Genomic DNA, 26,491 nt, shown 5'->3' on the forward strand with positions numbered 1-26,491 from the left:
GAAAAAAAAACAAAGCAGCCACTACAACTCTATTATGAAGTGTTATACAAATACTGAAGAGATGATGTGAGCAGAATCCTGACAGACCCACATTCTCAGATACTAGTACTAGTGATTTATTGTGTTCAGAGGCAGGAGACTAGGAGACTAGGGAGGTGCGGGTCCATAGCTTTGCTCAGAGGGAAGTTCACTGTGAATCTCAGAAGAACCCTCTCCATCTCCATCATCCATGAGATAGCTGGACTGTGTGGCCAGGGGAGGCTGGATTACTGCATTATATAGAATGTCCTTTATATTCAGGATATGATATTTTGCACATGTGTCATTAGAAAATATGCTCTGTAGTCTATGCATGCCTTTTCATTTCCCTTTTCAGTGTTGTGGTGGGACAAAGATTTTAATTTTAGCTAAGTTTAATTCATCAATCTTTTATCTCAATACTTCAACTCACAATTTACCAGACAGCTCACACTTACAGAGAGACGACATCTTGTATTTTCCCGACATTCTGATGAGGAACTCTGTGGTCCTGTCATTGCAGAGAGGAGCAGCAATGCTGGTTCCCACATGGTGAGAGTCACGTGCAGAGAAGAAGCTCCCTGTCTGACAGGTTCCCCTGCAGACATCTGGCAGGTTTTCCCCAAGAGTGAGGCCCCATGGGGTGCCCATGTCTGTGATCATAACAATGAATGTCAGAGGGGATGGGCCAGTCACCATATTCCAATTTCATGCATCTTTCAGGTGCCATTCAAAAAGATGGGCATTTTGGGAAGAAATGCTTTTACATCTGAAGCATCACATTAAACATGTCAGCTCTTGCCAAATTCTATGACCCCAATTCCCTGTTCAGTCACGTGCACGTGCACATAGGGTTCTGCATGAACACCAGACCAGATATGTGACAATGCTTCCATACAGTCCTAATGGGGCTGGAATATCCCTATCATTTTGGGGCATAATTGGTGCTGTGATGTTAGTGCCTCACATGGCTCACAGGTTCTTTGTGTTGACTGTCCTGCCAACAAAACTACTGCACTGCCAGTCCTGTAAAAGCATAGCCCCTGGGTTCATAGTGGTGGCTGAACTATCCAGGTATGTGCAATTACACTGTGACATTAACAAGAGACAAGCAGACACAGTGACTCATTTATTAGGCCCTATGTCTCCCTTACCTGCACAGAACTGTAAAACAGTTTGTGACATCAGCGTTGCCTTAAATATAACCTTATCTAAAGACAGACACTCACGAACCCACATTCTTTAGCTTTAAGTAATAGTGATGTTTCTTTTATTTGAGCTCCTGCCTCTAAATTATAGGGTCACTTAGAGACCCTGATTCTTGATCTCAAAAGTCTTATAATTCAGGCACACTTATTGCTATTGTGCAGTAAACATTTGTTATATCTCTTGTTTCAACTACTTTGTAAATGCACATCTTAATTGTATTCTTGCATTTTGTACTTTTCTGTGAATTTTCATAAATGAATATTTCAACTCTGAAGATAATTAAAATTTAGATGGGAAGCATTGTGTTGACTTCCTCAGTCTCTGTTTTCTCCGTGAGTTCCAGTACAACCAGGTTTCCTCTGAGGTGATGTGCACCCTGTCCCATTGACCTGTGTCCATCCTTCTAACAATGCCACTCAGTCTTGTTCATAATGGGTATTGACAGGTCTCCATAAAATTGTAAAGAGTGATCAATTATATATGAAAATGATAACATGTGTGAGAAGATGGATTTCTGGGGGTCTTGAAAAGGGCTTCAGCCAGAATCTGCCTCATTCTTGGGTCATCACTGGAAGTCCCAGGCACACACACCCTGGTCAAAGGTGATAACCCTCTGGCTTCACTTACCCATGGAAACCCAAGCCAGGTCACAGAACCTTGGGGGTTAGAGACACTGTGGACCTGGGTGTGAGGTCAAGCACATTTCATGTGTCGGTGTTTCACATTCCGCCTTCACCATCCCCTTATCTGTAGAGACCCACAGTGCCAGGCTGAAATGGCCACAGGATGAGGATCCATGGACTGGAGAGAAGCACAGTCCACCCCAAGACATGTTCTCTCAGGGGGACCCCAGTGTCAATGTCACACCCCTGACTGAGGGCTGCACCCACTCTGCTCTGGTGTATCAAGGCCCCCGTGGAGACGAGAGCCAATGAAATGTGACTTTTCACATTTCAGAAAAGGGCAGAACTCATCTTCACTGTGTAACATCTGGGCAACTCTGGAACTTGAGGATGAAGAGCAAATATTTCAGTTCCACAAGAAGGATTTCCACCCACTTCTATTTTTCTAACCTGTAAATAGCAGTGTCCCATTTTACACTTATTCCCAAACTAAAATATTGTTAGGTAATGTTGCTCTGCACTTTTCTGTGCCCCTTTGACTGGATGAGGTGGGGTAAATGCACAGTCCACCCTTTCAATCCAGCATGAACTCTGACGTAGAAATGAACTATGTAGTTCACTGGCCTTGCCTGCTAAGAAAAACATGCTTTCACCTTTGCAGGACGAGACACACTGCACCCTGTAGGAAAAAAGGTTAGATGATGTGGAGAGACTTGTATTATCTGGCCTGCATCTTCCCACACTCCTCCATTCCCAACCCCCAGGACAGTGGTAGAGTCTGTGCAGGGATAATAGCCTCCTGTTGAGTGTGAGCACACACTCATGATTCCTGTAAAGCAGCCCTTGCCCATTTTTCTCTTCGTGTGCACACAGTACATGTTTCAACAGATCATTTCAGTTCCCATCAAAAGAGAACTATGAAGATGGTATGGAGCACAGGAAGTCCACCTGGTGTGATGCCTTTTTATTCATTGTCAGGTGTTGTGGGAAGAACAGTGTGTCCCTCAATGTGAGATAATGCAGGTCAGCTGTCCATGTGATGCAATGTCTGCATTGAATTCCTTCCATAGCTCTCCAGCTGTGGCACCTGCCACAGGGTCTGTGAAGCTCAGAGCAGAGCAAACACCTGTTTCTTGTGGGACACATTCACATCCTCCTTGGGCCATGAGATGTGGCTTCATGTGCCAACAGTGAACTGTGGTGGCCATTCCCCCAGGACATAAGTCCCATGACCAGCTGCCATCTGAGACTAGCAACAGTACAGTGGTTGCTGGCTCTTGGCTACTCTATGGGCATAGGAGAAATAAATGCATTAGAGCACATCATGGCCTTGCACAAGCTCCTCATGTCCATTCAGCACAGGTTCCCAGGTGGCCACTTCAATAGGGCCACTGGTAAGTACACTTTCTTGCTCCTATGTCCTGGGAATTTCTTCTAACAGGATGTGGCAGGCTTTACTTCATGTGCCCCTTATGCCTTAGGGTATTCTGTAGGCTCAGGCTCCATACAGTCATCTTTATAGTAACCAGATTTCGAATTCCATCTTTCTGCCCTACGGACACTGCACTGTAAAGTGCCCATGTGTCACTCACACCTAAGCACTGTGACTGTTCAGGTCAATCAGAGAAATAAACCTGTGATTCAGTTGACTAACCTGATTAGTCCTTACTGTTTACCTCAGTATTTTCAACATTCACAGTGTGTACGTCTTTCACACAAGAGCCTGTCCATCTAGCTAAAAATTCTGCCTGTTACCCAAGAAGCATTGTAGTGATAATTTGAGAGAAGTTCAAGGACAAGTAGTCATGTGGCAACAGGAACCAACACAACCCCACGTTCTCCAGGGTCAGCCATGGGAAAAGACTGGCTCTCTGACCAAGAACATGAAGAGCAGCATCTAGCATTCATCTGCTGTCACAGAGCAGCATAATCATTCCCATTTTAATACAGAATCATCTGGGCAGTTGTCCTTAGGGAATGGCTTATCTCTGAGGCCCATGGCTTTATGGATATTTTAGACTCAAAATTACTGCATGTTCTACAGTATTAGGGGATTTTGCATCCTAAATAGTCAGCATACAATTGTCTGCAGGTCATTTCTGCACTTGTGTATTAGGAAATTTCTGTGTTAAAATCCAAGTGCTTTACACAGGTGAACTCCAGCGTTTCATCACTTGGTCCATTCTGTGTCAGTGCAAGTTGCATATACATCCTCAGTGGTGCCCAGGTGTGAATATTGGTAGCCAAACACACGGATGAAGGCATCAAAGATGAGAATTCAGACACCACTGGTTGTTACTCAGGCTCCCTTTCAAAGGGGTCTTCTCAGGGGTCGGTAATGAAGAAGCTGTGTGATGTTCCACATGTGGGCTCTGCATCCTCCACATCCAGCAGCTGGGCAGGCACTAAGTTCTCCTTAGTTTCAGGGGTAGACAAGAGCATCTGTTCAGTTTTCAGTGTCCCGGGAGTGTCACAGGTTCCTCTTACCAAAGATTATTGAGAAAGTCCTCATTTCTGCAGGAGCCTGGACCTGTGATGGATTTGTCAGGCATGTGTCACTTCTGTGTGCCACCACTTCATTAAAGTAAGTGCATGTTTATCTTCTATGTGTCATTATAATGTATCATCACACTTAGGACCCACATCAAGCAAACACACTTCTACCATTCACAGGAATCTAATGAATCATATAAATATCTATCATTTCATTAAATGGGTGTTACAAAACCTCCCCCATGAAAGCAAATTAACATTGTTTATTTTCCAAGATCAGATAAAGAAAAACCCTTTGCCAAGTTCAATCACTGTGGGTCCTGAGTGCCCCCTGGTGTCCTGAGTGTTTTGTGAAGCCTAAGCCTTCTGTCTCCAGCAGGGAGGTTTTTTGTCCAGGCTCACACTGACTTCCTCTCACTGTGTCTGCAGCGCAGTAATACAGGGCTGTGTCCTCGGGTTTTAGGCTGTTCATTTGCAGGTACAGCGTGTTCTTCGCATTGTCTCTGGAGATGGTGAATCGGCCTTTCACAGAGTCTGCATAGTATTTCTGACTTCCATCATTCCATATAACTGCCACCCACTCCAGCCCCTTCCCAGGTGCCTGGCGGACCCAGTCCATTCCATAGCTACTGAAGGTGAATCCAGAGGCTACACAGGAGAGTCTCAGAGACCCCCCAGGCTGAACCAAGCCTCCCCCAGACTCCACCAACTGCACTTCAGACTGGACACCTGAGAAAACAAAGACATCAGTTCAGGAACTATCACATGTCCACTGTTCCTTTCACATCCACTCACATACGCAGTATCTCTCATCCTCCACAAATTACCTCTTAAAATAGCAACAAGTAAAATCCAGCTGATTCCAAACTGCATGGTGAGAGGTCTGTGTTTTGTCCTGAGCAGGGACTGGGGACTCCTGGGAATCCTGGATTAGGCTCCTGTCCCAGAGCTGCAGGGTCAGGGCTGGGCTGCTTTTCATGAGAAGAGGGGCCCTATTTGCATGTTCTCCTCCTATATACTGAGTTCTGGGTTTGGATGGTGACATTAAGGACAGAGTGAGAACTGTCCAAGGAAATATGTCCTTACGAATTTCTCTTTATGTCTTGCCAGTTTGGCTCAGTTTTTTCATAGTTTCCTCCTGTAACTGAAAAGTCACAGGTACAATCACATCTCCTTGTGTGTAGGGGAAGCAACACAGGATACCTCTCACTCTCTATACCTGATATCTATCTATCTGTCTTTATCTATAACTCTTTCTCACTCAGAACAATGAAAAATATCATCCTGTGAAGATAATAGAATAATAATATGAAAAATGAAAGAACTCCCTTCATTTGGCTCTGTGGCCTCCCTGGAGACCCCACAAGACCTAGGACAGTGAATTAGAGGAACTTGTTATAAAAAGGGAAGGATTTACAATGACCGATCCCTTTGAAATATCTAGCAATGAACAAACCAGTTAAAGTCAACCCTCACAATCAGAGGGGCAATTTAAAATATAGGTTTGTATTCAGGAGCCAGGCAGTACCATCGGACACCACTTTCTATACAAAGTGATCAGAAAATAAACTCAGAACAGAGTGTGACCCTAGAGCACATAGATCCACTGTTGGTGGAGGTGAATCATCTGTTTGAATCAATGGGAGACAGATGAATAAACTATACAGAGAAGCAGACAGTTCTCCTGAGTCATGTTCCTTTAGTGGAGTTTGGTGTTGAATGTGTAGCAATCTCAGTCTCATTTTTTTAGTCTGTAGAACCTGTGGGTCAAATATTGGGGACACAGAAGACTAGATCTGCTTAGATGAAGATGAATCTATAGATTTTAAAGTAACTGTGTATAAATTATACTAATTCCATTATGGAAAATCTTGATCCAATCCATAATAGGCTATAAAATAAAATAAATGAAATAATAATTGGTATGAACACTATCACATTTCTTTATCCATTGATTAAAGAATAAATAAATCCTTTAAATAGCATCCCCTTCTTGGGCTGTTGGGTCTAATTTAATGTAAAATGGTGAACCTTTGTTGTTCAGTCTCATTTTCACCATCAGCAATTGTGTTTCTGTGGATTTGTGATGTAATTCTAATAAAAAAAGCAAGAAACGTGGTCACCTCTGATTCATTTGAAGTAAATTTCAGAAATCTCACCCCCAATATCTTGCATCTGTTTTCATGTCTGCAGTTGACAGTTGCGCATAGTGTCACTTCATCCAAACAAAAAGGGTGTCACCTGGGCATGAGGTCCCATGCAGTGTGGATCAGTGTGCAGAACTGGGAAAAGATCCTCCTAGGTGCATGGGTGGTGGGATTAAGCAAGCCTGGCACCAACACTTTCAGTGTTTTTGTTCTTTATGTGGTCATTTTTGTCCTCATGTAGCAAGTTCTATTTGTCTTATGTTACTTTCCTTAGAAATTGTCTCATGCTGTCATTCAGATATTAATATATTGGGTTTGACAAAATGATCATTTCATTTTCCAGAAACATGGCTCTAGTGGCTATCAGTTGACTTTAACTTCATTTGAAATAATATAGTTAGAATGTATGGTGGCAGATCTTATATCATAGTGCATTTAAAAATTCATCAAAATTGGTGAATTTTCTGTAGCCATATTTATGTTGATATCAGACTAAAGTACACATTTTCAGCATATTACAGTTTATTATTTCAAGTAAGATAAAAATGCACCAAGGATGAGGGAAAAATGGTTTATGCATTGCACGGAGAAGGTGCTGTGACTGATAAAATATCTCAAAAGTCATTTGAGAAATTGTGTGGTGTAGATTCCCCACTGCAAATAGCTCCACGGTTAGGTAGACCAGTTCAAGATGACAAATCAAGACATTGATTGAGAATAATAAATGTTATACCACAGAGGAGGTAGCCAAAATACTAAAAATACACAAATCAACACAGTTACGGATGTGTCTTTTATTTTACAGAAAATATGTCTTATCTTTTTAGAAAAAAATAACAGAGATTTTGCTGAAAGCACTGATTTGGAAATTAACCCATTCTCTTTACTCAGCTTTTGTAAATAAGAAAGAAAGAAACCTTACCATTTGCGATAAAATGGAATGGCCTGGGGGGGGTTGCTGATTGGAATAAGGTAGATAGAGAAACACAAATACCATATGATCTTAATTATATGCGGAACCTAAAGAACAACATAAAGAAACAAGGAGAACTACAAACAGACCCATAGAACAAAGAACAGACTGGTTGTCTCCAGGTGGGTGGAGTTAGGGAGCCTGGATGAAAAAGGTGAAGGCATCAAGAAATACAGGCAATTAGAGGTTAAATACTGGAATGTAAAGTATACACAATCAATGAAGTTAAAATATCTTAACAAATATATGTGATAACAGGTGGGTACTGGATATATTGGGCTATCGGATCACAGATTGTGCAAATGACTGATGACTCTGCTGTAGGCAAGAAGCTCAATTAAATTAATATATAGAACCCTGGCTGGTGTGGCTCAGTGGATTGAGTGCCAGCCTGCAAACCAAAGGGTCGCTGGCACATTTCCCAGTCAGGGCACATGTCTGGGTTGCAGGCCAGATCTCCAGTAGGAGGTGTGTGAGAGGCCACTGGTCACTGATGTTTCTCTCCCTCTCCTTCCTTCTTCCTTCACCCTCTCTAAAAATAAATTAAAATAAAATAATAAAATAATGTAACATATAGAATGTCAGCTGTAATTTAAATAGAAAAAGGAAATTTCCCCAAATCCCATGGAGGCAAAAGTAAGGGTGAAGGGCAGAATATAACAGGCAGGAGACATGGCTAAATTCCATCATGTTCTCACATATTTCATCTTAAGTAAAAATTTCTGAACATCCTGTAGTTTTATTAGAGACTCCCATTGAGAAAATTGGCCTAGTATTATTCCCTGGTGGTTCCTACCTCAGTAACACACTGGGAGCTGATAACCAGAACTTATTACAATAATCTCATTTGCTGAAAGGCCTTTCCTTTTATTTTTTGCATTAATTTCAACTCTTTGCTAGACACATGTTCCATGCTTCTTTGGGGAGTGTGTCTCTCATCAGCCTGGGCATCCACACCTGGCTTTGTGGGTCTGCCTTTGTGTGGTGGCACCTACACTTGGTGCTGTGAGCATGGTGCCAAGTCAATGACCATCATCACTGAGGCCTATGACCTCATGATTTGGTTTCATACACCTCTGGTGCCCATTGTCCAGCAAGCACTTTTCCTGCTGCTGGTCAGCTTGGAAGGTAAGGTGTTGGGGCCAGACTGACTGCGGATCCACCAAACACTCTGGTTAAATTCAATCAACGTGGGTCAGAGGTTTGATGATTCACTGAAATTGGGAATAAGAGTGTCTGAAAGAGACTCTGCCTTTTGTCCAAGGGAGAAAAATTTCCTTCACAACATACTTGTCTAACTCAGAGACTTCAGGGTGTGCAGAATCAGGAATCCAGAGAGGTTCCCTGAGGAAAACTGTTACCAGAAGACAAAACCAGAAAAGAGACCTCCCAAACAACTGACTGCACCTGCTCCTTTGATGGCCCTTGTGTTAGGGAAACTGCGCCCCCCCCCAGTGGTCACAGCCTGGGTTGTGCCCAAAGGCCACATCTAGTAACAGGAGCATCTGGGCCTATGCCCTCTTCATGGTGCCCCACTGCTTCCCTGATCCTAATCCAGGGCAGACTGGGGCATACTCTGAGGTTGTCAGACCTCTTTTCTTTAAGAAGTGCATGAATGGGCATCTGTATCTAGTGTTACCTATATTCCAAGGCTATATACACCTATGGACTCAGAGCCCTCAGTATGATGAAGAAGCTTGTGTATCACCTGTGACATGGTCCTAGATCAGCTAACGTGAGTCTGGTGTCCATAGAACTGTCACAGACAACTGCTGCTAAAGTCTGTGTTGGACCCAGGACCACTATCATGGATCCACACAGTCCCTGTTCTGTCCCTTCTGTGATCAGTGGCATTTGTATCTTTCCCATGCCTGTAAGAGCTACCTTCACTGGGAAACCCAGGTCTATGTTCCCATAATGCGGCCACAGAGCTCAAAACTTGTTCATTTGGCTCCAGTTTGGAAGCACACCTGGGAGTCAGAGTCCAAGATACCAGACCTCTGTGGCTTGCTGGCACCATCACATCCACTAACTAAGCTGAAGGGGGTAAAAAGGAAAAAAAAAAACAGACTCGCTTAGTACACTGAACTTGCTAGCCTCTTCCAACCTCCAAAGGACCTAATGACACTCATCTCTATGCTGTCTAACAGGAATGGTGGTACCAAATGTCCACACAAAGCAGTACCCCCTGGCTTTGGAGGGATGCAGGACTAAGACAGGGCAGGCATAGCAGTTCAGTAGGTTGGGTGGGGTGCTTCCCATGCACACCAGGTGGCCTACTCTAATCCTTTCCCTCAAGCCACACAGTAGAGACTCCCAGTACTTCTCTGCCCATAGTCCTTGAAGAAAATAGACGTCTCCTCAAAGTCACTACTGCGTGTACCAAGGAGACAACTTCTCCAGCCTGGTCCTTTTGCATTGCCCTTCCTGCAGTCACAGATCCTAGTGTAGTAACAGCGGTGCCATTCCCTCCCTGGGATGCTGCCTTGACAGTCTCCCAAGTGGAGAGAATCCCCACAAATTACCACCACCTGGTGCTAGATGGGCTCCCAATTCCATGTCTATTGCTGTGGATCAGGGATCCCTGGATGGGCTGAGACCCCACACTCCCAGGTGGAAAGAGATCCCTGCCTCAGTACCCCTTTGTCTTCATACTCATTGCACCTGTGGGAGGGAGCTCACTCTCTCCTTCTCTTCTCCCATCTTCTTCCCTGTTTCTCTTTGTTAAGTTTCAGAACAGCTACCCTTAACCTGGTTTTTCATGTTGATTGTTCTGGTCCAATAACTGGGTGGAGCTTTAAGATTTCATCTTGGATAATGTTTCTCTAACATGAAATGCATTTTTAATAAAAAATGACTTTGTGTTAATTATATTCTGCAACTTGGAGGGACAAGAGCCCATGAAACAGTCACATCCTGTGGGTCACACTTTAGTCCTATGTAACTGACCTTGTCATGTTGAATATTTATGAAACAAAACCCAGCATCTCCCCCGTCTGCACCAATAACAGGCATGTGGTTCTTTGAAGGAGAGAAAAGAAAGGGAAATGGGGCTCTGAGCCAAGTGAGAGTCAAGTGGAATCCACAAAGCCTGGCAGTAAATGGCATCTACTCACGTTTTCCTGTTCTGCAGACATGGGGCTCAGCTGACATGCATCCAGGTTCTTCTACAGGTGGATCCTGGAATGTGTCTCTGTGCCATCTGTGCACAGTATTATGTGGCTGTGTCTACAGGGCCCATGCTGGTCATTGTGAGAACCACCTAGTTTGGGGGGTGTCCTTGGAGATTGTGAGCCTACTCTTCAAAGATGGGTTGTAATACTTATCATTGTACCACCAAACACTGAGATCCACTCATGTGTCTTCCCAGGGGGATAACAGATCCAACTGATACCCACACCAGCAGTGCTCATTGAGAACACAGAGAGGGGTCAGGTCAATGTGAGGGTCTGGGAGTGTCTCATCAGCCCAGGACCAGACCCCTGCAGAGTGACCCGAGACAGCCCCTGCTGAGAAGGGACAAGAAGAAGTCAAGGTATGTGAACAGGAGACCAGTGATGTTTTCATCTCTGTGAGTGCGCCTTACTGGAAGAGTCACAAGAAGGGATGGCCAGCAGCAGGAGAATGGACCTCAGTGGTGTCCATGTTGAGGAAAAGGAGTAATTGCCTCAATCCCAATGCTCGGCTTTTCAACCCAGCAATGTGGAGCTGGGTGAGATTTTCCATTACATAGGGGTCTTGACCCCTAATGGGACCATAGGGCTCTGCAGTAGGGGAGTGAGTCTGTGCAGGGGGAGCAATGAGACATAGCTCTGGGCTCCACATCTGCTCTTCCTGGGGACACAGCCATTCAGGACCAAGACCCTCAAGGAACAAAGTCCTCAGAAGGGACCTGTGCTGTGGAGGAGGTAAGGCGGTGTGATCCCATCCAGCAGACAGCATCCTCTCCTGGGTCCTTATTCAGGTACCCATTATCCTGTGAGTCCTGTCCTAAAAGGGTGGACATAGTGAACTGGATAGACACAGAAATGTGAGCCTAGACAAGAGGACATGCGGTAAATGAACCTGGTGTACTGTTAATGGTAATGTGAATTGGTGGAGCTTCTGAGGCAAATAATATGGATGCTTCTCAAAACCCTAAAAACAGAACTGCCTTATGACCCAGGAATTTCACCTCAGGGTATGTTTCAAAAAATTATTATTTCAATGAGTTTTCTATAGTTCCATGTTTATTGAAGCATTATATACAACACTGAAGGCATGAATAATGTAAATATATATTATGGAATATTATTTGCCATAAGAAATGAAAACTCTGCCATTAGTGACAGTAGAAATGGACCTTGATGGCATGATGGTAGTCAAAGTAAGTGAGAGGCAGAAAGACAAACACTGTGTGATATTGTGCATGGAGCCTTAAAAAAACATTAGGGGTTGCTAAAGGTGGGGTTGTTCAGTGGGAGAATCATATGTTGATAATCTGATGGTACATATTTCAGGATGAGTGAGTCCATGGAATGTGATGGATAGCATGATGACTAGATTTAACAGTGCTCTATGGTAAGTGTGAGTGTTGCTAAAGAGAGTAGGTCCTCTGAGGTCTAAGCATAAAGCCACTCACATTTCCCTTTTTTATTCTATTTTCCTCTTTTCCCTTTCATTTTCTTGTGTCTATATGAAATGAAAGATGCTAACTGTATTTCTCTGGTGATCATATCACAAGATATGTAAGTCCAGTCATTATGTGGTGTGCCTTACAATTATATGAAGCTGATGACCATATTTCTTTTTTTAATTTTATTTATGTATCTTTAGAAGGGAAGGGAAGGAGAGAAGGAGAGAAATATCAAAGTATGGTCGCTTCTGGTGCATCCCCTCCTGGGAACTGGACCCTGCTGGGAACTGGCCTAAAACCGAGGCATGTGCCCTGACAGGGAATCAAACCATAATCTTTTGGTTCACAGGCCCGTGCTCAATCCAATGAGATACACCAGCCAGGGCCATGATGATTATATTTCTATTAAATTTAAAGAAAAGAGGGGCAAAAATAAAATAGGCTTTTTTCAAAGATGACATACAAACTGCCAACATACATTTGAAAAGATGATCAACATTCGTCATAGTTAGAGAAATGTGAATCACAATCACAATGAGATATCACCTCACATCTATTAGGAAGTCAATATTAAAAACAAAACTAAAGAAAATCACAAGTGTTTTCACAATACGAGTAATGGAAACCCTTGCTCATCCACTAGAAAAAACACTGCAGAGACTTTTCAAAAAGTAAAAATAGAAGGGCCAAAAGGTAGGACAATTGGATCCCTGAGTGTATATCTAAAGTAATTTCAAAGAGATGGTCAGACATCTCTCACCAGCATAATCTTAGCACAAATTCAAAACTGAAAAGAGGTGGAAGCATCCTAAATATCCCTTGATGGATGAAGGGATAAACAAAAGGTGGTACATCCATACACTGGAATATTACCCAGCATTAAAAAGGAAAAAAAAATCTTGTTAGATGCTTCAGTCTAGATGGACCTTGATAAATGTAGAATGAGAGAAATAAGACAGTTACAAAAAGACCACCCCAAACCTTTCCACTTATGCAAGGTATCTATCTAGATTAAGCAAGTGTATGAAAACAGGAAACACAATGGTGAGTGCCCGAGCAGGGAGGAGCATGGAGGTGATTGCTGTGTATAAAATGTCAGGTTTTGCCAGATGAAAGATTTCTGCAACCTGTTTTATGTCAATATAAATACAGTTAACATTACTGAAGTGTATGCTTCAGATAGCTAAGGTGATAGATGCTGTCTTTTGTACCACAATTAATAATTTTAAAATATATAAAACTAGATTTCACAACGTTTATGACCCTTCCATACTCTGTAACAAGTTTGTCCCATCTCAGACACCACCAGCACACTGCATTTACACTGCACTGTGGTGAGGTTTTTGTTTCAGTCCTCATTTACTTTTGCTCCTTTGCAAAGAGAAGCAGAGAATGGAGCAGACAAGGAGAAACAGGCAAGGTCACCATGTATAACATGGTGTTCTCCCACATTTTATGCCCTGTAAACTTGTCCTAAACGTTTTCTCCCAACTCTTCTACCCACACATTTGACTATATTTAAACTGTGCTCTTTTCTAACTTTATAAAAAACATTAGAAAACAGAGTTATAGATGAAAGTGCAAATTCAGCATGCAGCAGTATGCTTATGAAGGTAAAAAGATTACACTTTTGTATTGTGACATAAGAGTGGGAGGTGTAGTTTACTCTGCCATCACCTGGTGATTAAAAGTGAGTTGGTATAATGTTTAAGGTTCCTGCAAACACTGGGGCATAAAATACAAAGCTGCTTGTAATTATAATTTTGCAGTAATAGATCTATTTGTTTATTCTCAGAACCACATCATTCCCAAACATATTATTTTTTAGAATCATTGGTACTGTAGGAGGTAAACATAAAATAAATGTTATTTAAGTTTGTCTATTAAATACCTATTGTAGCACTTGTAGCAGGAGAACCATCTACAGTAGGCATTTGTGTACTGGGTGTTAGCATGTTGAAATCCCACTGACACACGTACACACAACAGTGTGCAACTACACGAACAGTTCTGTGTCACAGCACTCACAGGAATTTATGTCTTTTTCAAAAATGAGTGCATGACTTCTGTGATTGTGCATGACTGCATGTGACACTGGTGTGACTTGTGCATGAATGTGTTTGCCTGACTGTGTTGTGTCAGTTTGTTTCTCTGTGTTACTATGTGTCTCTACGTGCCTGACTGTGTACTGGTCAAGTCGGAAGAGAACAAAATTGATGTTAATCACTGTATGCTACCAAATATGTTCATTCTGTGCACATTTTGTTTTGCACAGAAGCGTTAAGTATATTTATTCAAAATTTTAACAATATAGTCTGTTCACAGGAGCTGAAAGAGCTTTGGATTAAACATATGTCCCCTTTGGCAGTTGTCATCATGGATGGGGCTGTTGAACATTAGGGCCAGGGAGTCAGTGGTCCCCTGGACTTCTCTTAAGATCCAGTGTGTCCTGATGAAAATACTACCTGAAGTGAAGCTGGAAACCCTTGGATCCAGGAGGAAATCTTGGAGGAGTTCAAAGATACACATTCCAGGCCTCAGGTCACATATCCACACTGTGGTATTAGGGCTGCTTCTTGCAGGAGAGAGGGGCTCCTCCTAAGGGTGAATGTAGGGGATCCCCAGTTTGGATGACTGAGCTTACAGCCTTTTTCAGAACCCATGTGGAGCCCAAGATAATGGGTGAGGTCTTCCAGTCAAGAGACTGATCAGGCCTATGAGCAGGTCTAGGGCCCAAGGGATCTCAGTCAGAACAGGGAGGGGCCCATGGAGAGTCAGATGCTGTGTGCAGCCATGTCCACATGAGAGATGAGTGCAGAGGTTGGTATACAGACCACTCATCTGGCAAGAGCACTGCAGAGCTCAGATTCATGGGTGAAAAGGTAAAAGCCACTGAGGAAAGGATAATACACTAAGATTTGTTATCAGCAATAAGTTTCAGTAGCTGAGCATTTTGTAGAAAATTAAGAAATGTTGTAAAGAAACATTAAGCCCTTTCCATTCCATAAAAGGCATGCCAGCACTAGAAACATAAGAACACTTAGAAATACTCCTACACTTACACATACACAAATGTGCATAACACAGACACTCACATATAAATGCTGTGTGGTAAAGCACAGCCACTCATAAATGTTCACACTGACAGACAAATAAATACACACAGTAACAAATGCAAACATGAACACAGCAATAGGAGGGAAGGACTATGAGAACTTTTCTGCACCAGGACAGGAGATACACAATAATTCAACAATCCTCTTCCAGCCTCTCTGTGCACCTGTTCATCACATGGGCCCTGGATGCCCACGTTTCCTGAGAACCCCCTGCAGCCCACCCCCACCATTGAACCCTTAAGAGGGACTTTGTTGTCTGGGCTGGCTCTGCCTCACTTTCTGTGGATGGGGCAGTTAACACAAGGCCATGCCCTCAGTGGTCATGAAACTCAGTCTCATGGGAAGCTGCATGTGGGATGTATTCCTGGATTCAAGTTTCTGCTCTGTAAAGAAACTTGAGGTGCCCACTAACCCTGGCTTCCATGCACCACACCTCTAGAGAAACTCTGAGCATTGCACTACCCCTTAGCCTGACTCATGCAGCTCATCTGGGCCAGGATACCTGGTAACAATAGGGACATGTTGTGTAACAGATGCCTCATCATTCAGCCTCTTTACCTGAGACACTCAGAAATGAGTTTCTATCAAGCAGATTCTGATGCCTGTTATGTCCATGATGCACTCTCTGGTCCTTGGGCTCACACCCAGCCAACAAACAGGGAAATAAGTTTTTTAGTGGGCTATGCTCTCTCTAGGACCCAGTCTCACTGATACATTGGAAAGTCCATGTTCTGCAAGCTGTGGAAGACTCAGAACAAAGATTAAATCATACATTTCCACACACAGTCACAAGCACATACAAATAAGTTAAAATGTGTGCAAGCACACTAGCACACACTTGCCTTCTCCCACACAACTCCCAGCGGCCCAGGAAATAAGCCTTTTTTCAGGTTTCTGGGGTGCATCTGAAGCCATGATCCTCAGAGATTTAGGACACCTGAACCAGGATGCTCAGGGATATCCAGAAAAGACCCTGCAGAATTGTTGACACAGGCAGATTAATTTCTATTACCTGGTTGTAACAGAAGTATAATCACAAATGTTCATTTCAAAAGAAAATAAGAGTAAATACACTGTGAGTTTTGCATCCCGATGTTAGAAAGCATTTCCACAACCACTCAGTAAATTAGGAACAAATGGGTAACATGTGGCAAGGAATGCAGAGACCTGACCAAGGGGTGGGGGTTATGAGGGATTATCACAACCCCTGCAGGAGAATGTGTGCCCATGATAAGGGAGGAGTTCTGCCAGGAATTTGTGTGCATACTGGAGGTCCAAGAGCCTGAGCTCATCACACAGGGGCTTGAACAGGCTGGATCCCTCTTCGGAAAAAAATTTTCTACCACCAGGAAGATGAGAGCACTCAGAGTGGATCATTGTGAAGGAAGAAAGAGGAAACACATAAACATGATGGGGGAAAGGTCTGTAGGCACAGGGTGGAATCTCATTTTCAAATAGACTGTATCACTTCTTCTTTTTCTGCCTGAAGTGAGATTGTGGGAAATCATAGCCACAAAGAAGGAAGAAGTCCCCCTGTATGCTAATCATCTCTGTCTTCTGTCACCCATAGAAACACATACCATGTCACAGAACCACCGTAGCCAGAGATGCTGTGGACCTCAGTGTGAGGTCAAGGATGTCTTCATGACCTGTGCTTCACACTAACTCTGTGTTTCCATTCTCTGTAGAGGTCTCTAGAACCAGGTTGGAATGACCACCAGCCAAGGGCACCATGGAGCAGAGGGCAGTATAGCCCACCACAGGATGAGTCTGACCTTGTTCTTGGTTTTCAGCTCAGGATGAGCCCATAGTAAACACCACATCCCTGACTGAGGGCTGCACCCTATCTTCCCTGGTGAAACTAGGCCCAGAGGGAGACAAGCACCCAAGAATCATGATTTGTGTGAGCAGAGAAGGAAGAACTCATGTTCACTCAGTAACTTATGGGAGACTCTGGAATATGCAAATGAAAAGCAAATATTCAACACAAAGGATTCTCACCCATGTTTATTTTTCTAACCTGTAAGTAACTGTAGACTGGTTTGTTTTGGGCTGGAAAATGTGTCTCTGTTCTGTATAGGAAACCTACAGAAGCGAGATGGTGGGCAGGAGCCAGAACGTCAAACTGAGTTTTCCCATGGGAATCAGGCCTAGAAAATGCATACAGATAGTGATGGCTTACTCTTGGTAAAATTGCATCACCCTGGTCTGAAACAATAAATGTGTATTGTCTATCTTCAAGGTAATTTTCAAGGCCTGTGTGAATGTTTTCAAGGACAGAGCTAATCAGCTCACTGTCTTCCCTTCTGCATATATTATTTTTATTTCTTTACTTTTTAATTTTTATTTCCTTTATTGTACCTAAAATGTAGACAATAATATCCTATGTAAGAGATAATAAGTCCTTCCTTGATGTAAGACCCAAGAAAAAAAATAAAAGCTTGTATAGGCAAGGGTTGGAGCACTCTCCCCTTGAGAGAGTAGCCATGCCGTTCCCTTTTTCTCCACAGGATTGTTGTCTCCTGTGCATTTATTCTCTTCTTCAGTCACAACATGTGTACTTTGCTTGCTGGAGTCCACCACAAATAACACCCTTTCATTTTATTTTTATTTCCAAAAAATATTGTTAATAACCTTGCTCTGGGCTCTCCTATGTCCCTTTACTATTGCAGATGTGGTGAAGACACAGTACACTCCATAAGGTCTGTGTGAATTATGATATAAAAGTTGAAATATGTAGTTTACTGAACTCTTATTGCTGGAGTAAACCTGATTCTCACCAGGCTTAGGGTGAGAATCAGGCCCACTGCATCCTTTAAAGAAAGAGAAGGTGAAATTATGTGGGGGGACTGCTATTGCCCCACCTCCATGCTTCCACATACCTATTTCCACATCCCCCAGGACAGTAGTGGAGTCTGTGCAGTAGAACTATCCCTTCTCCCCCATGGTGAGTGTGAGCACATGCTTGCGATTATTGTAAGTTGGCCTTTGAAATTTTATATAAACTCATGTGCACACAACACTGTTACACTATTGGGAACTGCCGTGCCTGGTTTCTGAAGCTGTAAACCCTCCCCCATGGCTGAGGCTGTGTGAGAGACCTTGAGACCATAAGCCACTAAGGAGACAAAGCTTATCTCCCTGGAAGAATTGCCACGTCTGCCACTTTTGCTTCACCCTGCCTGGCCCCCAGTGCATGATTAGTTAGCCACTGATGGGTAAGATTCCTCAAGGGAGGGATGACCTAAGATAGCTACAATCATGCCCCCCCCCAGGGAAGAACTTGTGGGGGGCTATAGCAAAAGGAGGTGATGGACCCTCAACCCTTGGCTTTGACATAGCCTGAGTCTTCATTCTGTCTGCAAGAAGTCTCCTAATCTCTTAGATGCCCTACTTCCCCTGCCTAACTTAAACCTGAAATAATGCCAGAGGGTGGTGCAGCCCTGTGCTGGAAAGGGCAGGTTCCCCAAGGTGATCAGACCTAAGAAAGAATATGTAAAATCTTGTGAAACCTGCTTTACTAAGAATGTTCTCAATTAAATGATAAGAGTCTGAGCAGGAAATAAGTTTGTTTCCCAAAGTTTTGTAGCCCTTTAGCTAACAGACACTGAATCAGAATAAGCCCTCACATTACAGTACAAACAGGGGGAAAATTTCCCTATTTCTGCCACTAGAGGAAAGGCATTTCTCAATGCCAGAGATTTATGAAAAGGATAGGAAAGCTTTTTTTAAAGCTATACAGGCTTAAAATAATGACCCAATGTCCCCAATAAAATATCCAAGTCCTTTTAGATATACTTCTGACACCCACAGAGCTTTCTACTACCCCTGCCCTAATTTGGGGTACTGTAACTCAGGAAAAGAAGCACACATCCATGTTTTGGGCCACTGGCACCATCAGTTGTGTTGCCATCTACCACGTCCACAGTTGGATCCCTTCCTTGACAAAGTCAGGAGGGGAGGTCCAAGACTTCAAAGAAGCATTTTCCAACCTGGTGGACGTGGCATGGAGGGCACGTTTACCCCCTGAGTCAATTTTTAGACATATCTAATACGCAGAATAAGAATAGGCCCCCTGCGACAGCCTAACCAAGGCAGACAGCCAAGTTCCTGTTCAGACCAAGAAGCATAGTAACAGTAACTGCAAAAGCCAACAAATCCGAAATCGCTTGCCAGCTGAAATCACTTGCCAGCTAGAATAGTATAAAAGCTTCAGCCTTACTTTCAATAAAGGTCTTCAGAGCATCACCTGCCTTGAGCTGCGTAGTTGCCTGATTTTTGCGCCGACTCCTACCTTCACCTCGAGGGGACCCTTAGACCCGCTGCGGCTGGACTGCGGCAGCCATCCAGGCAGAATCTCCAATTAAACCAACACCATGAGGAACCCTCTCATGGCCTACTGCTAAAGAGTTCTTTCACCCTTCTTTCAGGCAAAGTCTCTCCTGCTTCCCGGGACACTTGGCCAAAGGGAGCACCCCTAAGCCACGTGATCCTCTTCTACCAGAGCTCCAGGGGTCTGCACTCTGGCCAAAACCACATATATCTCCCTGCAAAGTTGCGGAGAGGGTAGGGTTGCCACTCTGGCAAAGCCAAGTGGTGATTCTCTGCTAAAGCCACATGGTGATTCACCGTACTAAAGCTTTGAGGGTCTCCATTCTGGCAAAGCCTTGTGGCTCTCTTTCCTTCACATGGCTGCAAGGGTCCCCACTCTGCTAGAGGTATATGGCTTTCTCTCTTCTTACATAGCTGTGGGGCTCCCCACCCTGGCAAAGCTGTGTGGCTCTCCCAATGGCTGCCAAGCCTTGGTTTTAAATCCTAGTGTAAGTTCTCCTCTGCAGCCCCATTTCTGGCTTCTCCTACAATCAGCTACACTTGCCAGCATTCCTGTATTATTCCAAGTTTACTGGGCTGTCATCGTGAATCTGGCCAGGTGTGGCTCCATGTCATGGAGCCAATCATCTCCAAGCTCTCACGCAGGCACCATTACCTGGGAGACCTGCCCCCCAGCTACTTCTTGTGGGCGAAATCCCTTTCCATCCCCCTGGCCCAGAGCATAGCTACAGGTATTTAACATATCTATTGAATCAGTTAAAGGTTATAGATATGTTAAATGGCCATGCCAGAGCTTAGCTGCAAAGCCTTTGCTGTACAAAACAACTCTCAATGGCCCTGCTCAATTTGTCCCTTCCTCCAACTCACACATATGGGGGAAAAGGGGTGAGGACATATTAATGTTTCCTGGACACCTTGATCTCTGGACCTCATTCCAAATCCCTTTGTGGGGCCCCCTCTTGGCTGCATTATGCTATACTTATAGTTCTTTGTATGTTATCTATTGTTTGACCCTTATTGCCTGACAATGACTGATGAGCTTTGCCTGTGTTCCTGTGCGAATTGAACCCAATATAAACCCATTGAGGAAAAGGCTCTTGGCCCTTCTCCCTTGAGAGATCAGCAACTTTTCCTCCTGAAGGAGATCATGTCTTGGTAGACTTATTCTCATCTGTGGAGGCTGGGGCTGAGGGCTGCAGATGGAGCCTGCCCCAGCACAACACATTTTGATAGCTCATTTCCATTTCTGTCAAACCAGGACTATAAAGATGGTATGGAATTTGATAACTCCATCTGATGTGGTTCCTTTTTGATGTTGTTAGATTCTGTAAAGTGTGTCCCTGGATGTGATATAATTTAGTGCATTTGTTCATGTGGTGCTGTGTCTACATTGAATTCCTCTCACAGCCACTGAGAAGTGGCACCTGCCGAAGGTCTGTGAAGCACAGAGAAAAACAAGTGTGTATTCCTGTCAGGACCCATTCACAGTCTCCTTGGGCCACAGGACACATTCTGACCCATCCATGGTGAGCGATGCTGGCCATTCCCCAAGGGCATCAGTCCTATAGCCAGATGCCATCTCTGTGACTGGGAGATAGGACAGAGGTTGCTGACATTTGGCTCCACCATGGGTACAAGAGGAATATATACACTTTCAGCCCATCAATCCCTTGCACAAGCTCCCTGTGACCTTTTGACACCGGGCCCCATACCCTGTGACCACTTCTACCTGGCAGCATGAAGTTTCACTGACGGCTCCTGTATCCTGGGAGTTTCTTCCAGTAACACTTGACAGACCCTACTCAATTTGCCCCTTACATCTCTCACAATTTCTGTAGGCTCAGGCTCCATATGGTCATCTCTATGGTAACCCGGTTTTCAATGCTGTCTTCCTGAACTATGGCCTGGGCACTGGGGTATTTGTGCCTGCCAGGAGAAAGCACTTATAATTCAACTGATGATCTGATTCACTCTTAAGCTACGACCCAGTATTTTCTAACATTCACAGTATTGTGGCATTTCTCACAAGAGCCTGTCCATCCATGGAACAATTTCAGCTGTAACCCAAGATACTTTTTGGTGGTCATTTGGGAGATATTAAGGAACCAGTAGGCATATGACAACAGGAAATGAAAGAGCCCAGTGTTCCGCAGGGTCAGCCATGGAGGAAGACATCTCCCTGATCAAGAACATGATGAGCAGCTCCTTGCACTCATCAAGTGTCACAACCCCAGTGTAAATTATTGCATTTTAATATACAGCCATGCTGGGTACGACTGTTCTTAAGGAAGTGCTTGTGTTTCTATCCCAACATTTTATGTATAGTTTAGGTTCCAAATTACTTTATATCCTTCAGTCATAGGGGACTTTTCTTGCCAAATACTCTGCATATAATTGTCTCTACCAGGCATTCCTGCACCCCCACATAGGGAATTTCTGTTAAAAAAATCTCAGCACTTTCCACAGGTGGACTCATTGACTTTCCTCACATGCTCGTCTCCATCAGTGAAAATTGTAGATACATCTTCAGTCATGGTCAAGTGTGAATATTAGTGACCAAACACACAGAGGAAGGCATCAGAGGTGAGAATTCAGACACCACTGCTTGTTACTCAGGCTTCTTTTCAAAGGCAGTCTTCTCTAGGGTTGCTCATGGAGAAGCTGTGTGATGTTCCACACATGCTCTGTGTCCTCCAAATCAAGCAGCCCAATTGTGGGGGAGCTCCACCTGCCGATCTCCCCCAGGCTGCTGTGGGTGAGAATAATTCTACCAAGAAAGTATTTTCTTGGGGAGGGAGGCTGACCAACCTCTCAGAAAAGAAATGTGGCTTAGTTTCTCTTTCAATGGATTTTCTTTGGGTTTAGCTTGCACAGAATTGCCTATCAAAGAATGTAGGTATGGTTTACATATACCATTTCTGAGATCATGGGGATCTTTTTGCATCAGGGTCTGGTTGACTGGGTGATGCCAATAAGCTGTAAAACAAACTTATTTTGTGCCTGGGCCCTTAACATTTAAATTGAGGACATTGTTAGCAAAGCAGGTTTCATAGGACTTTATGCATTCTTTCTCAGGCTATACTGTCCCCACCCAGGAACTGCCAGTTAAAACACAAGGCTGACACCCACATCAGGATTGTTTCAGGCCATAAGTAAGCAGGGGAAGCAAATCATCCAAGAGATTAGGAGACCTTTTACAAATAATATGAGGACTCATAGGATGTCCTCTGAGTCCTAAGCCAAGAATGAGGTTTTTTGTCCCTTCTCCATAAACCCCTAAATCCTTTCCTGATTGCCCCTTCATGACTATGCCTGTCTTATGTTGTCCCTCCCTTGAGGAATCTTACAGGTCATAGGCTAACCAGTCATCCACCTGGGGCCAAGTAGGGTGAAGTAAAGCAGGCAGAGGCTGTGCCTCTGCCAGGAGAATCAGTTTTGTGTCTTTGGTGTCTTATGGTCCAAGATCCCTTAGCCATGGGGCCTTTTCACTTGCCAGTGGAGTTACAGCCTCTGAAACCAGGCAGGGCAGTTCCCAACACCCAACAGGCACTGGGTTCTTGCCATGTTCCAGGGACAAACGGGAGAATCTGTTCTGTTTTCACCATTTAGTGACTGTCACTGCTGCCTCTTTGTAGGAGATCATTGAGAAAGTTACTAATTCTACAGAATAGCGGACCTGTGCTGCATTTATCCAGCATGTGTCAATTCTGTGTGCCAGCACTTCTGATAAGTCACTGCTTATTTATAGTCTATGCTGTACATGTTATTGGCATGTATTATCACACTTGGGACTTCCATCAAGCATCCTTCTAATAAATATTAAAGAAATGTGATGAATGATACATCTCTATTGTTTCAGTACATGGATGTCACAAACATTGCCCCATCAAAGAAAATTGCCATTGGTTATTGTCCAAGATCATATAAAGAAAAAGTCTTTGCTAACATCTATCACATTATGTCCTGATTGCCCCCTGGTGTATTTGGTTTTCCCTGCTGCCCGGATCTCCTGCCTCCCACAAGGAGACTTGTGCCTGGGCTCACACAGACTTCCCCTCACTGTGTATCTCCCACAGTAATACATGGCTAAGTCTTCAGTTCTCAGGCTGTTAATTTGCAGATGGAGCTCATTTTTGGAATTGTCTCTGGAGGTGATGAATCAACCCTTTACAGAGTTGGGGTAGTATATGCTACCACTACTACTACTAACACATGAGACACACTCCAGCCCCTTCCCTGAAGCCTGGTGGACCCAGCTCATCCAGTAGTTACTGAAGGTGAATCCAGAGGCTTTGCAGGACAGACTGAGAGACCCTCCAGGTTGCACCAAGCCTCCACTAGACTTCACCAGCTGCACCTCACACTGGACACCTGCAAACACAAAGATTCCAGGTCAGAAAACTGTCACACATTCATTGTTTCTCTCAATCATATCCACTTACACACTCAGAATCTGTGGTTCTCTATAAATTACCTCTAAAAATTGCAACAATGAAAACCCAGCTGAGCCCAAATTTCATGGTGAGTTGTTTCTCTTCTGTCCTTAGCAGTGACTGGGAACACATGGTAATTCCAGGCTGGGCTCCTGTCTCAGAGCTGCAGTGTCAGGGCTGGGCTATTTATTTTATGAGCAGAGGGGCCCTATATGCATGTCTTCCTGCTATATAGGGAGCTCTGAGTTTGGACTCTGAGATGAGGACCATGTTCCATAGTACAACCTGTCTCAGGGCACAGGTCTGTTGACAATTACTCCCAAGTCTTGTACAGTTTGGTTCAGTTGATTGGAGTGTCATCAAGTAACTGAAAGTGGGAGCTTCAATGCCGGGTCTGCATGTGTATGTATGGGAATTTACAGTGTGCAATCTCTCTCTCTCTCTCACTGAATCCCTTCCTTGCTCTCTAAAATAAATGAAAAATTGTCCTGTGGTGAAGAGAAAATATATAATAATATGAAAAATAAAATAATTTCTTCATTTATTCAGTCCTATGCCCTCCCCAGTGTACAATCTACCCCAGTAGACGAGCACATGACCTAGGAGAGTAAATTGTCATAAGTGGAGATGGATTTAGTATGAGAGATGCCTTAGAGAACCGCTAATACTGAACTCACCAAGAGATTTCAACTCTCACTGACAGAGAAGGCTTGTGTTCAGTATACAGGGCATTCCATCTGATCCTTTTCCCATCCAAAGTGATAGGAGTATGAACTAAGAACAGAGTGTGACCCCAGAGCACACTCATCCAGTGCCAGAGTAGGTGGAGCTTCTGTGGTGATCACTGGGAGACATTAGTGTGAGCTCTGCAGGAAGCACACTGTGCCCCCAGGTCATGATACTCCAGTGCATTTTGGTCCTGAATGTGCAGCAGCCTCCCTGCCTCGTTTTTGTTTTTATTTTCTAAACTTTGTGGTGAAACCAGGTTCAAGCATTAGGTGAAGATGGAGGTAGAGATTGTCATCAAGTAAGTATATTAAAATTATACATATTTTGTTGTGGAAAACCTTGATGCCAACCAATAATCTAAAATAGAGAATAAATGATATAAACAGCATCATTTTTCTTCATCTATGGATTACAGAGTGAATAAATCATTTAAATAACCCCCTTACTGAAGCTAGTGGGTCTGACTTTGTATGAAACTAGTGAGACACAGGGGTTCAGCCTTATTTTCACCATCAGGGTCTGTGGCTCTGTGGATTGTGACATGGTGCTAATCAAAAATGCAACAGACAGGTTCATCTGTAGTTCATCATAAGTAAATTTCATAAGCTTTGTCTCTCCTCCATTTTTAAATCTGTTTCATGTCTGCACATGACCCTTTGGAATGCTGTCAGCTTCTCCACACAAGCTGGGCATCACCTGGGCATGAAGGCACATGCTGCGTGGGTCAGTGTGCTGAACGGGGTGCAGATGCCCCCAGGTACATGGGTGGTTGGATTAAGGAGGCTGAGAGCCAAAACTTCCATGGCTCTGCTTCTTTATGTGGTCATTTTCATCCTCATGTAGCCAGTTCAGGTTGTGTTATGTCAAATTTCCTCAACAATAGCCTCAGCCATCTAGTTTAAGACATTACGTTGGCTAAAAAACTCATTTTTTCTATAAGATGGCTCTGGTAATTGGTTAGTTTCCTTTAACTTCATTTGAAACAATTTTTCAGGTTGTATTGTGACAGGCCATGTCCTAGGTGGTCACAGAGCTCAGCTGCAGGGAGAGCTGGATCAGGAACATGCCCCTGCGTCATGATTCTGCTCTGTAAGGAATGTTGGGGTGTGCACTATTCCTGGCCCTTGTGCACTCCATCCTCGAAGCTCCTCTCTGGGACTCACCAATCTTGAGCCTGACTCATGAAATTCACCTGGGGCAGGACACCTGGAGACAAGAAGGACTTTGAGAAAGGGACACCTCACCTTTAAGCCTCTTTACAGGTATTGTCTTAGACCCTCTGAAGGTAGTGTATGTCAAGGAGAAGATCTCAAAGAAATGTATGTCCATGACACTCTCTTGTCCTTAGAGTCACATCGACCAGACAGAGAGGGAAACACAGGCTTTCTGGTGGCCTGTGCTCTCCCTGGGGCCTGGTTCTCCTTGTCATTTAGGAAAGGCCTTTTTCTATTGGCTGTGGAATGTTCAGAACAGAGATTAAATTATAAGTGTGCACACACAGCACACAACACACAGTCACAAACACATGTCCCAACAAGATAACATGTGTGCGTGCACTCATTCACACTCTCCCACACAACTTCAAGGACCTCAGGAAGGAAGCCTGTCCTTAGGTTCCTGAGGCGAAGCTGAGACCCAGACCATCAGGGACCCAGGATGGATTAATCCAAAGAGTCAGGAACAACCAGTTTCCTGCTTCTGGGACTGGTGAATGTTCTCTTATATGACAGGACTCTGCAGATGTGATTGAGTTAGGGGTGATGAACGTTTGACACCCTGTGTTCCCAGTTGGGACATTCATGG

General features: G+C 43.9%; 1 gene segment (V, D, J or C); it reads right to left on the bottom strand.

Moving 5' to 3' along the window:
- Positions 1-4,647: 4,647 nt before the first annotated feature.
- LOC119057226 (immunoglobulin heavy variable 3-33-like) lies at positions 4,648-5,296 on the bottom strand. The segment is given in 2 exon segments: positions 4,648-5,072; positions 5,171-5,296. Coding segments are annotated over 2 exon segments (471 nt in total).
- Positions 5,297-26,491: the final 21,195 nt, after the last annotated feature.

The sequence above is a fragment of the Artibeus jamaicensis genome, unplaced genomic scaffold (genome assembly GCF_021234435.1).
Source record: "Artibeus jamaicensis isolate MK-2021 breed Jamaican fruit bat unplaced genomic scaffold, CSHL_Jam_final contig_2139, whole genome shotgun sequence".
Taxonomy (NCBI): Eukaryota; Metazoa; Chordata; class Mammalia; order Chiroptera; family Phyllostomidae; genus Artibeus; species Artibeus jamaicensis.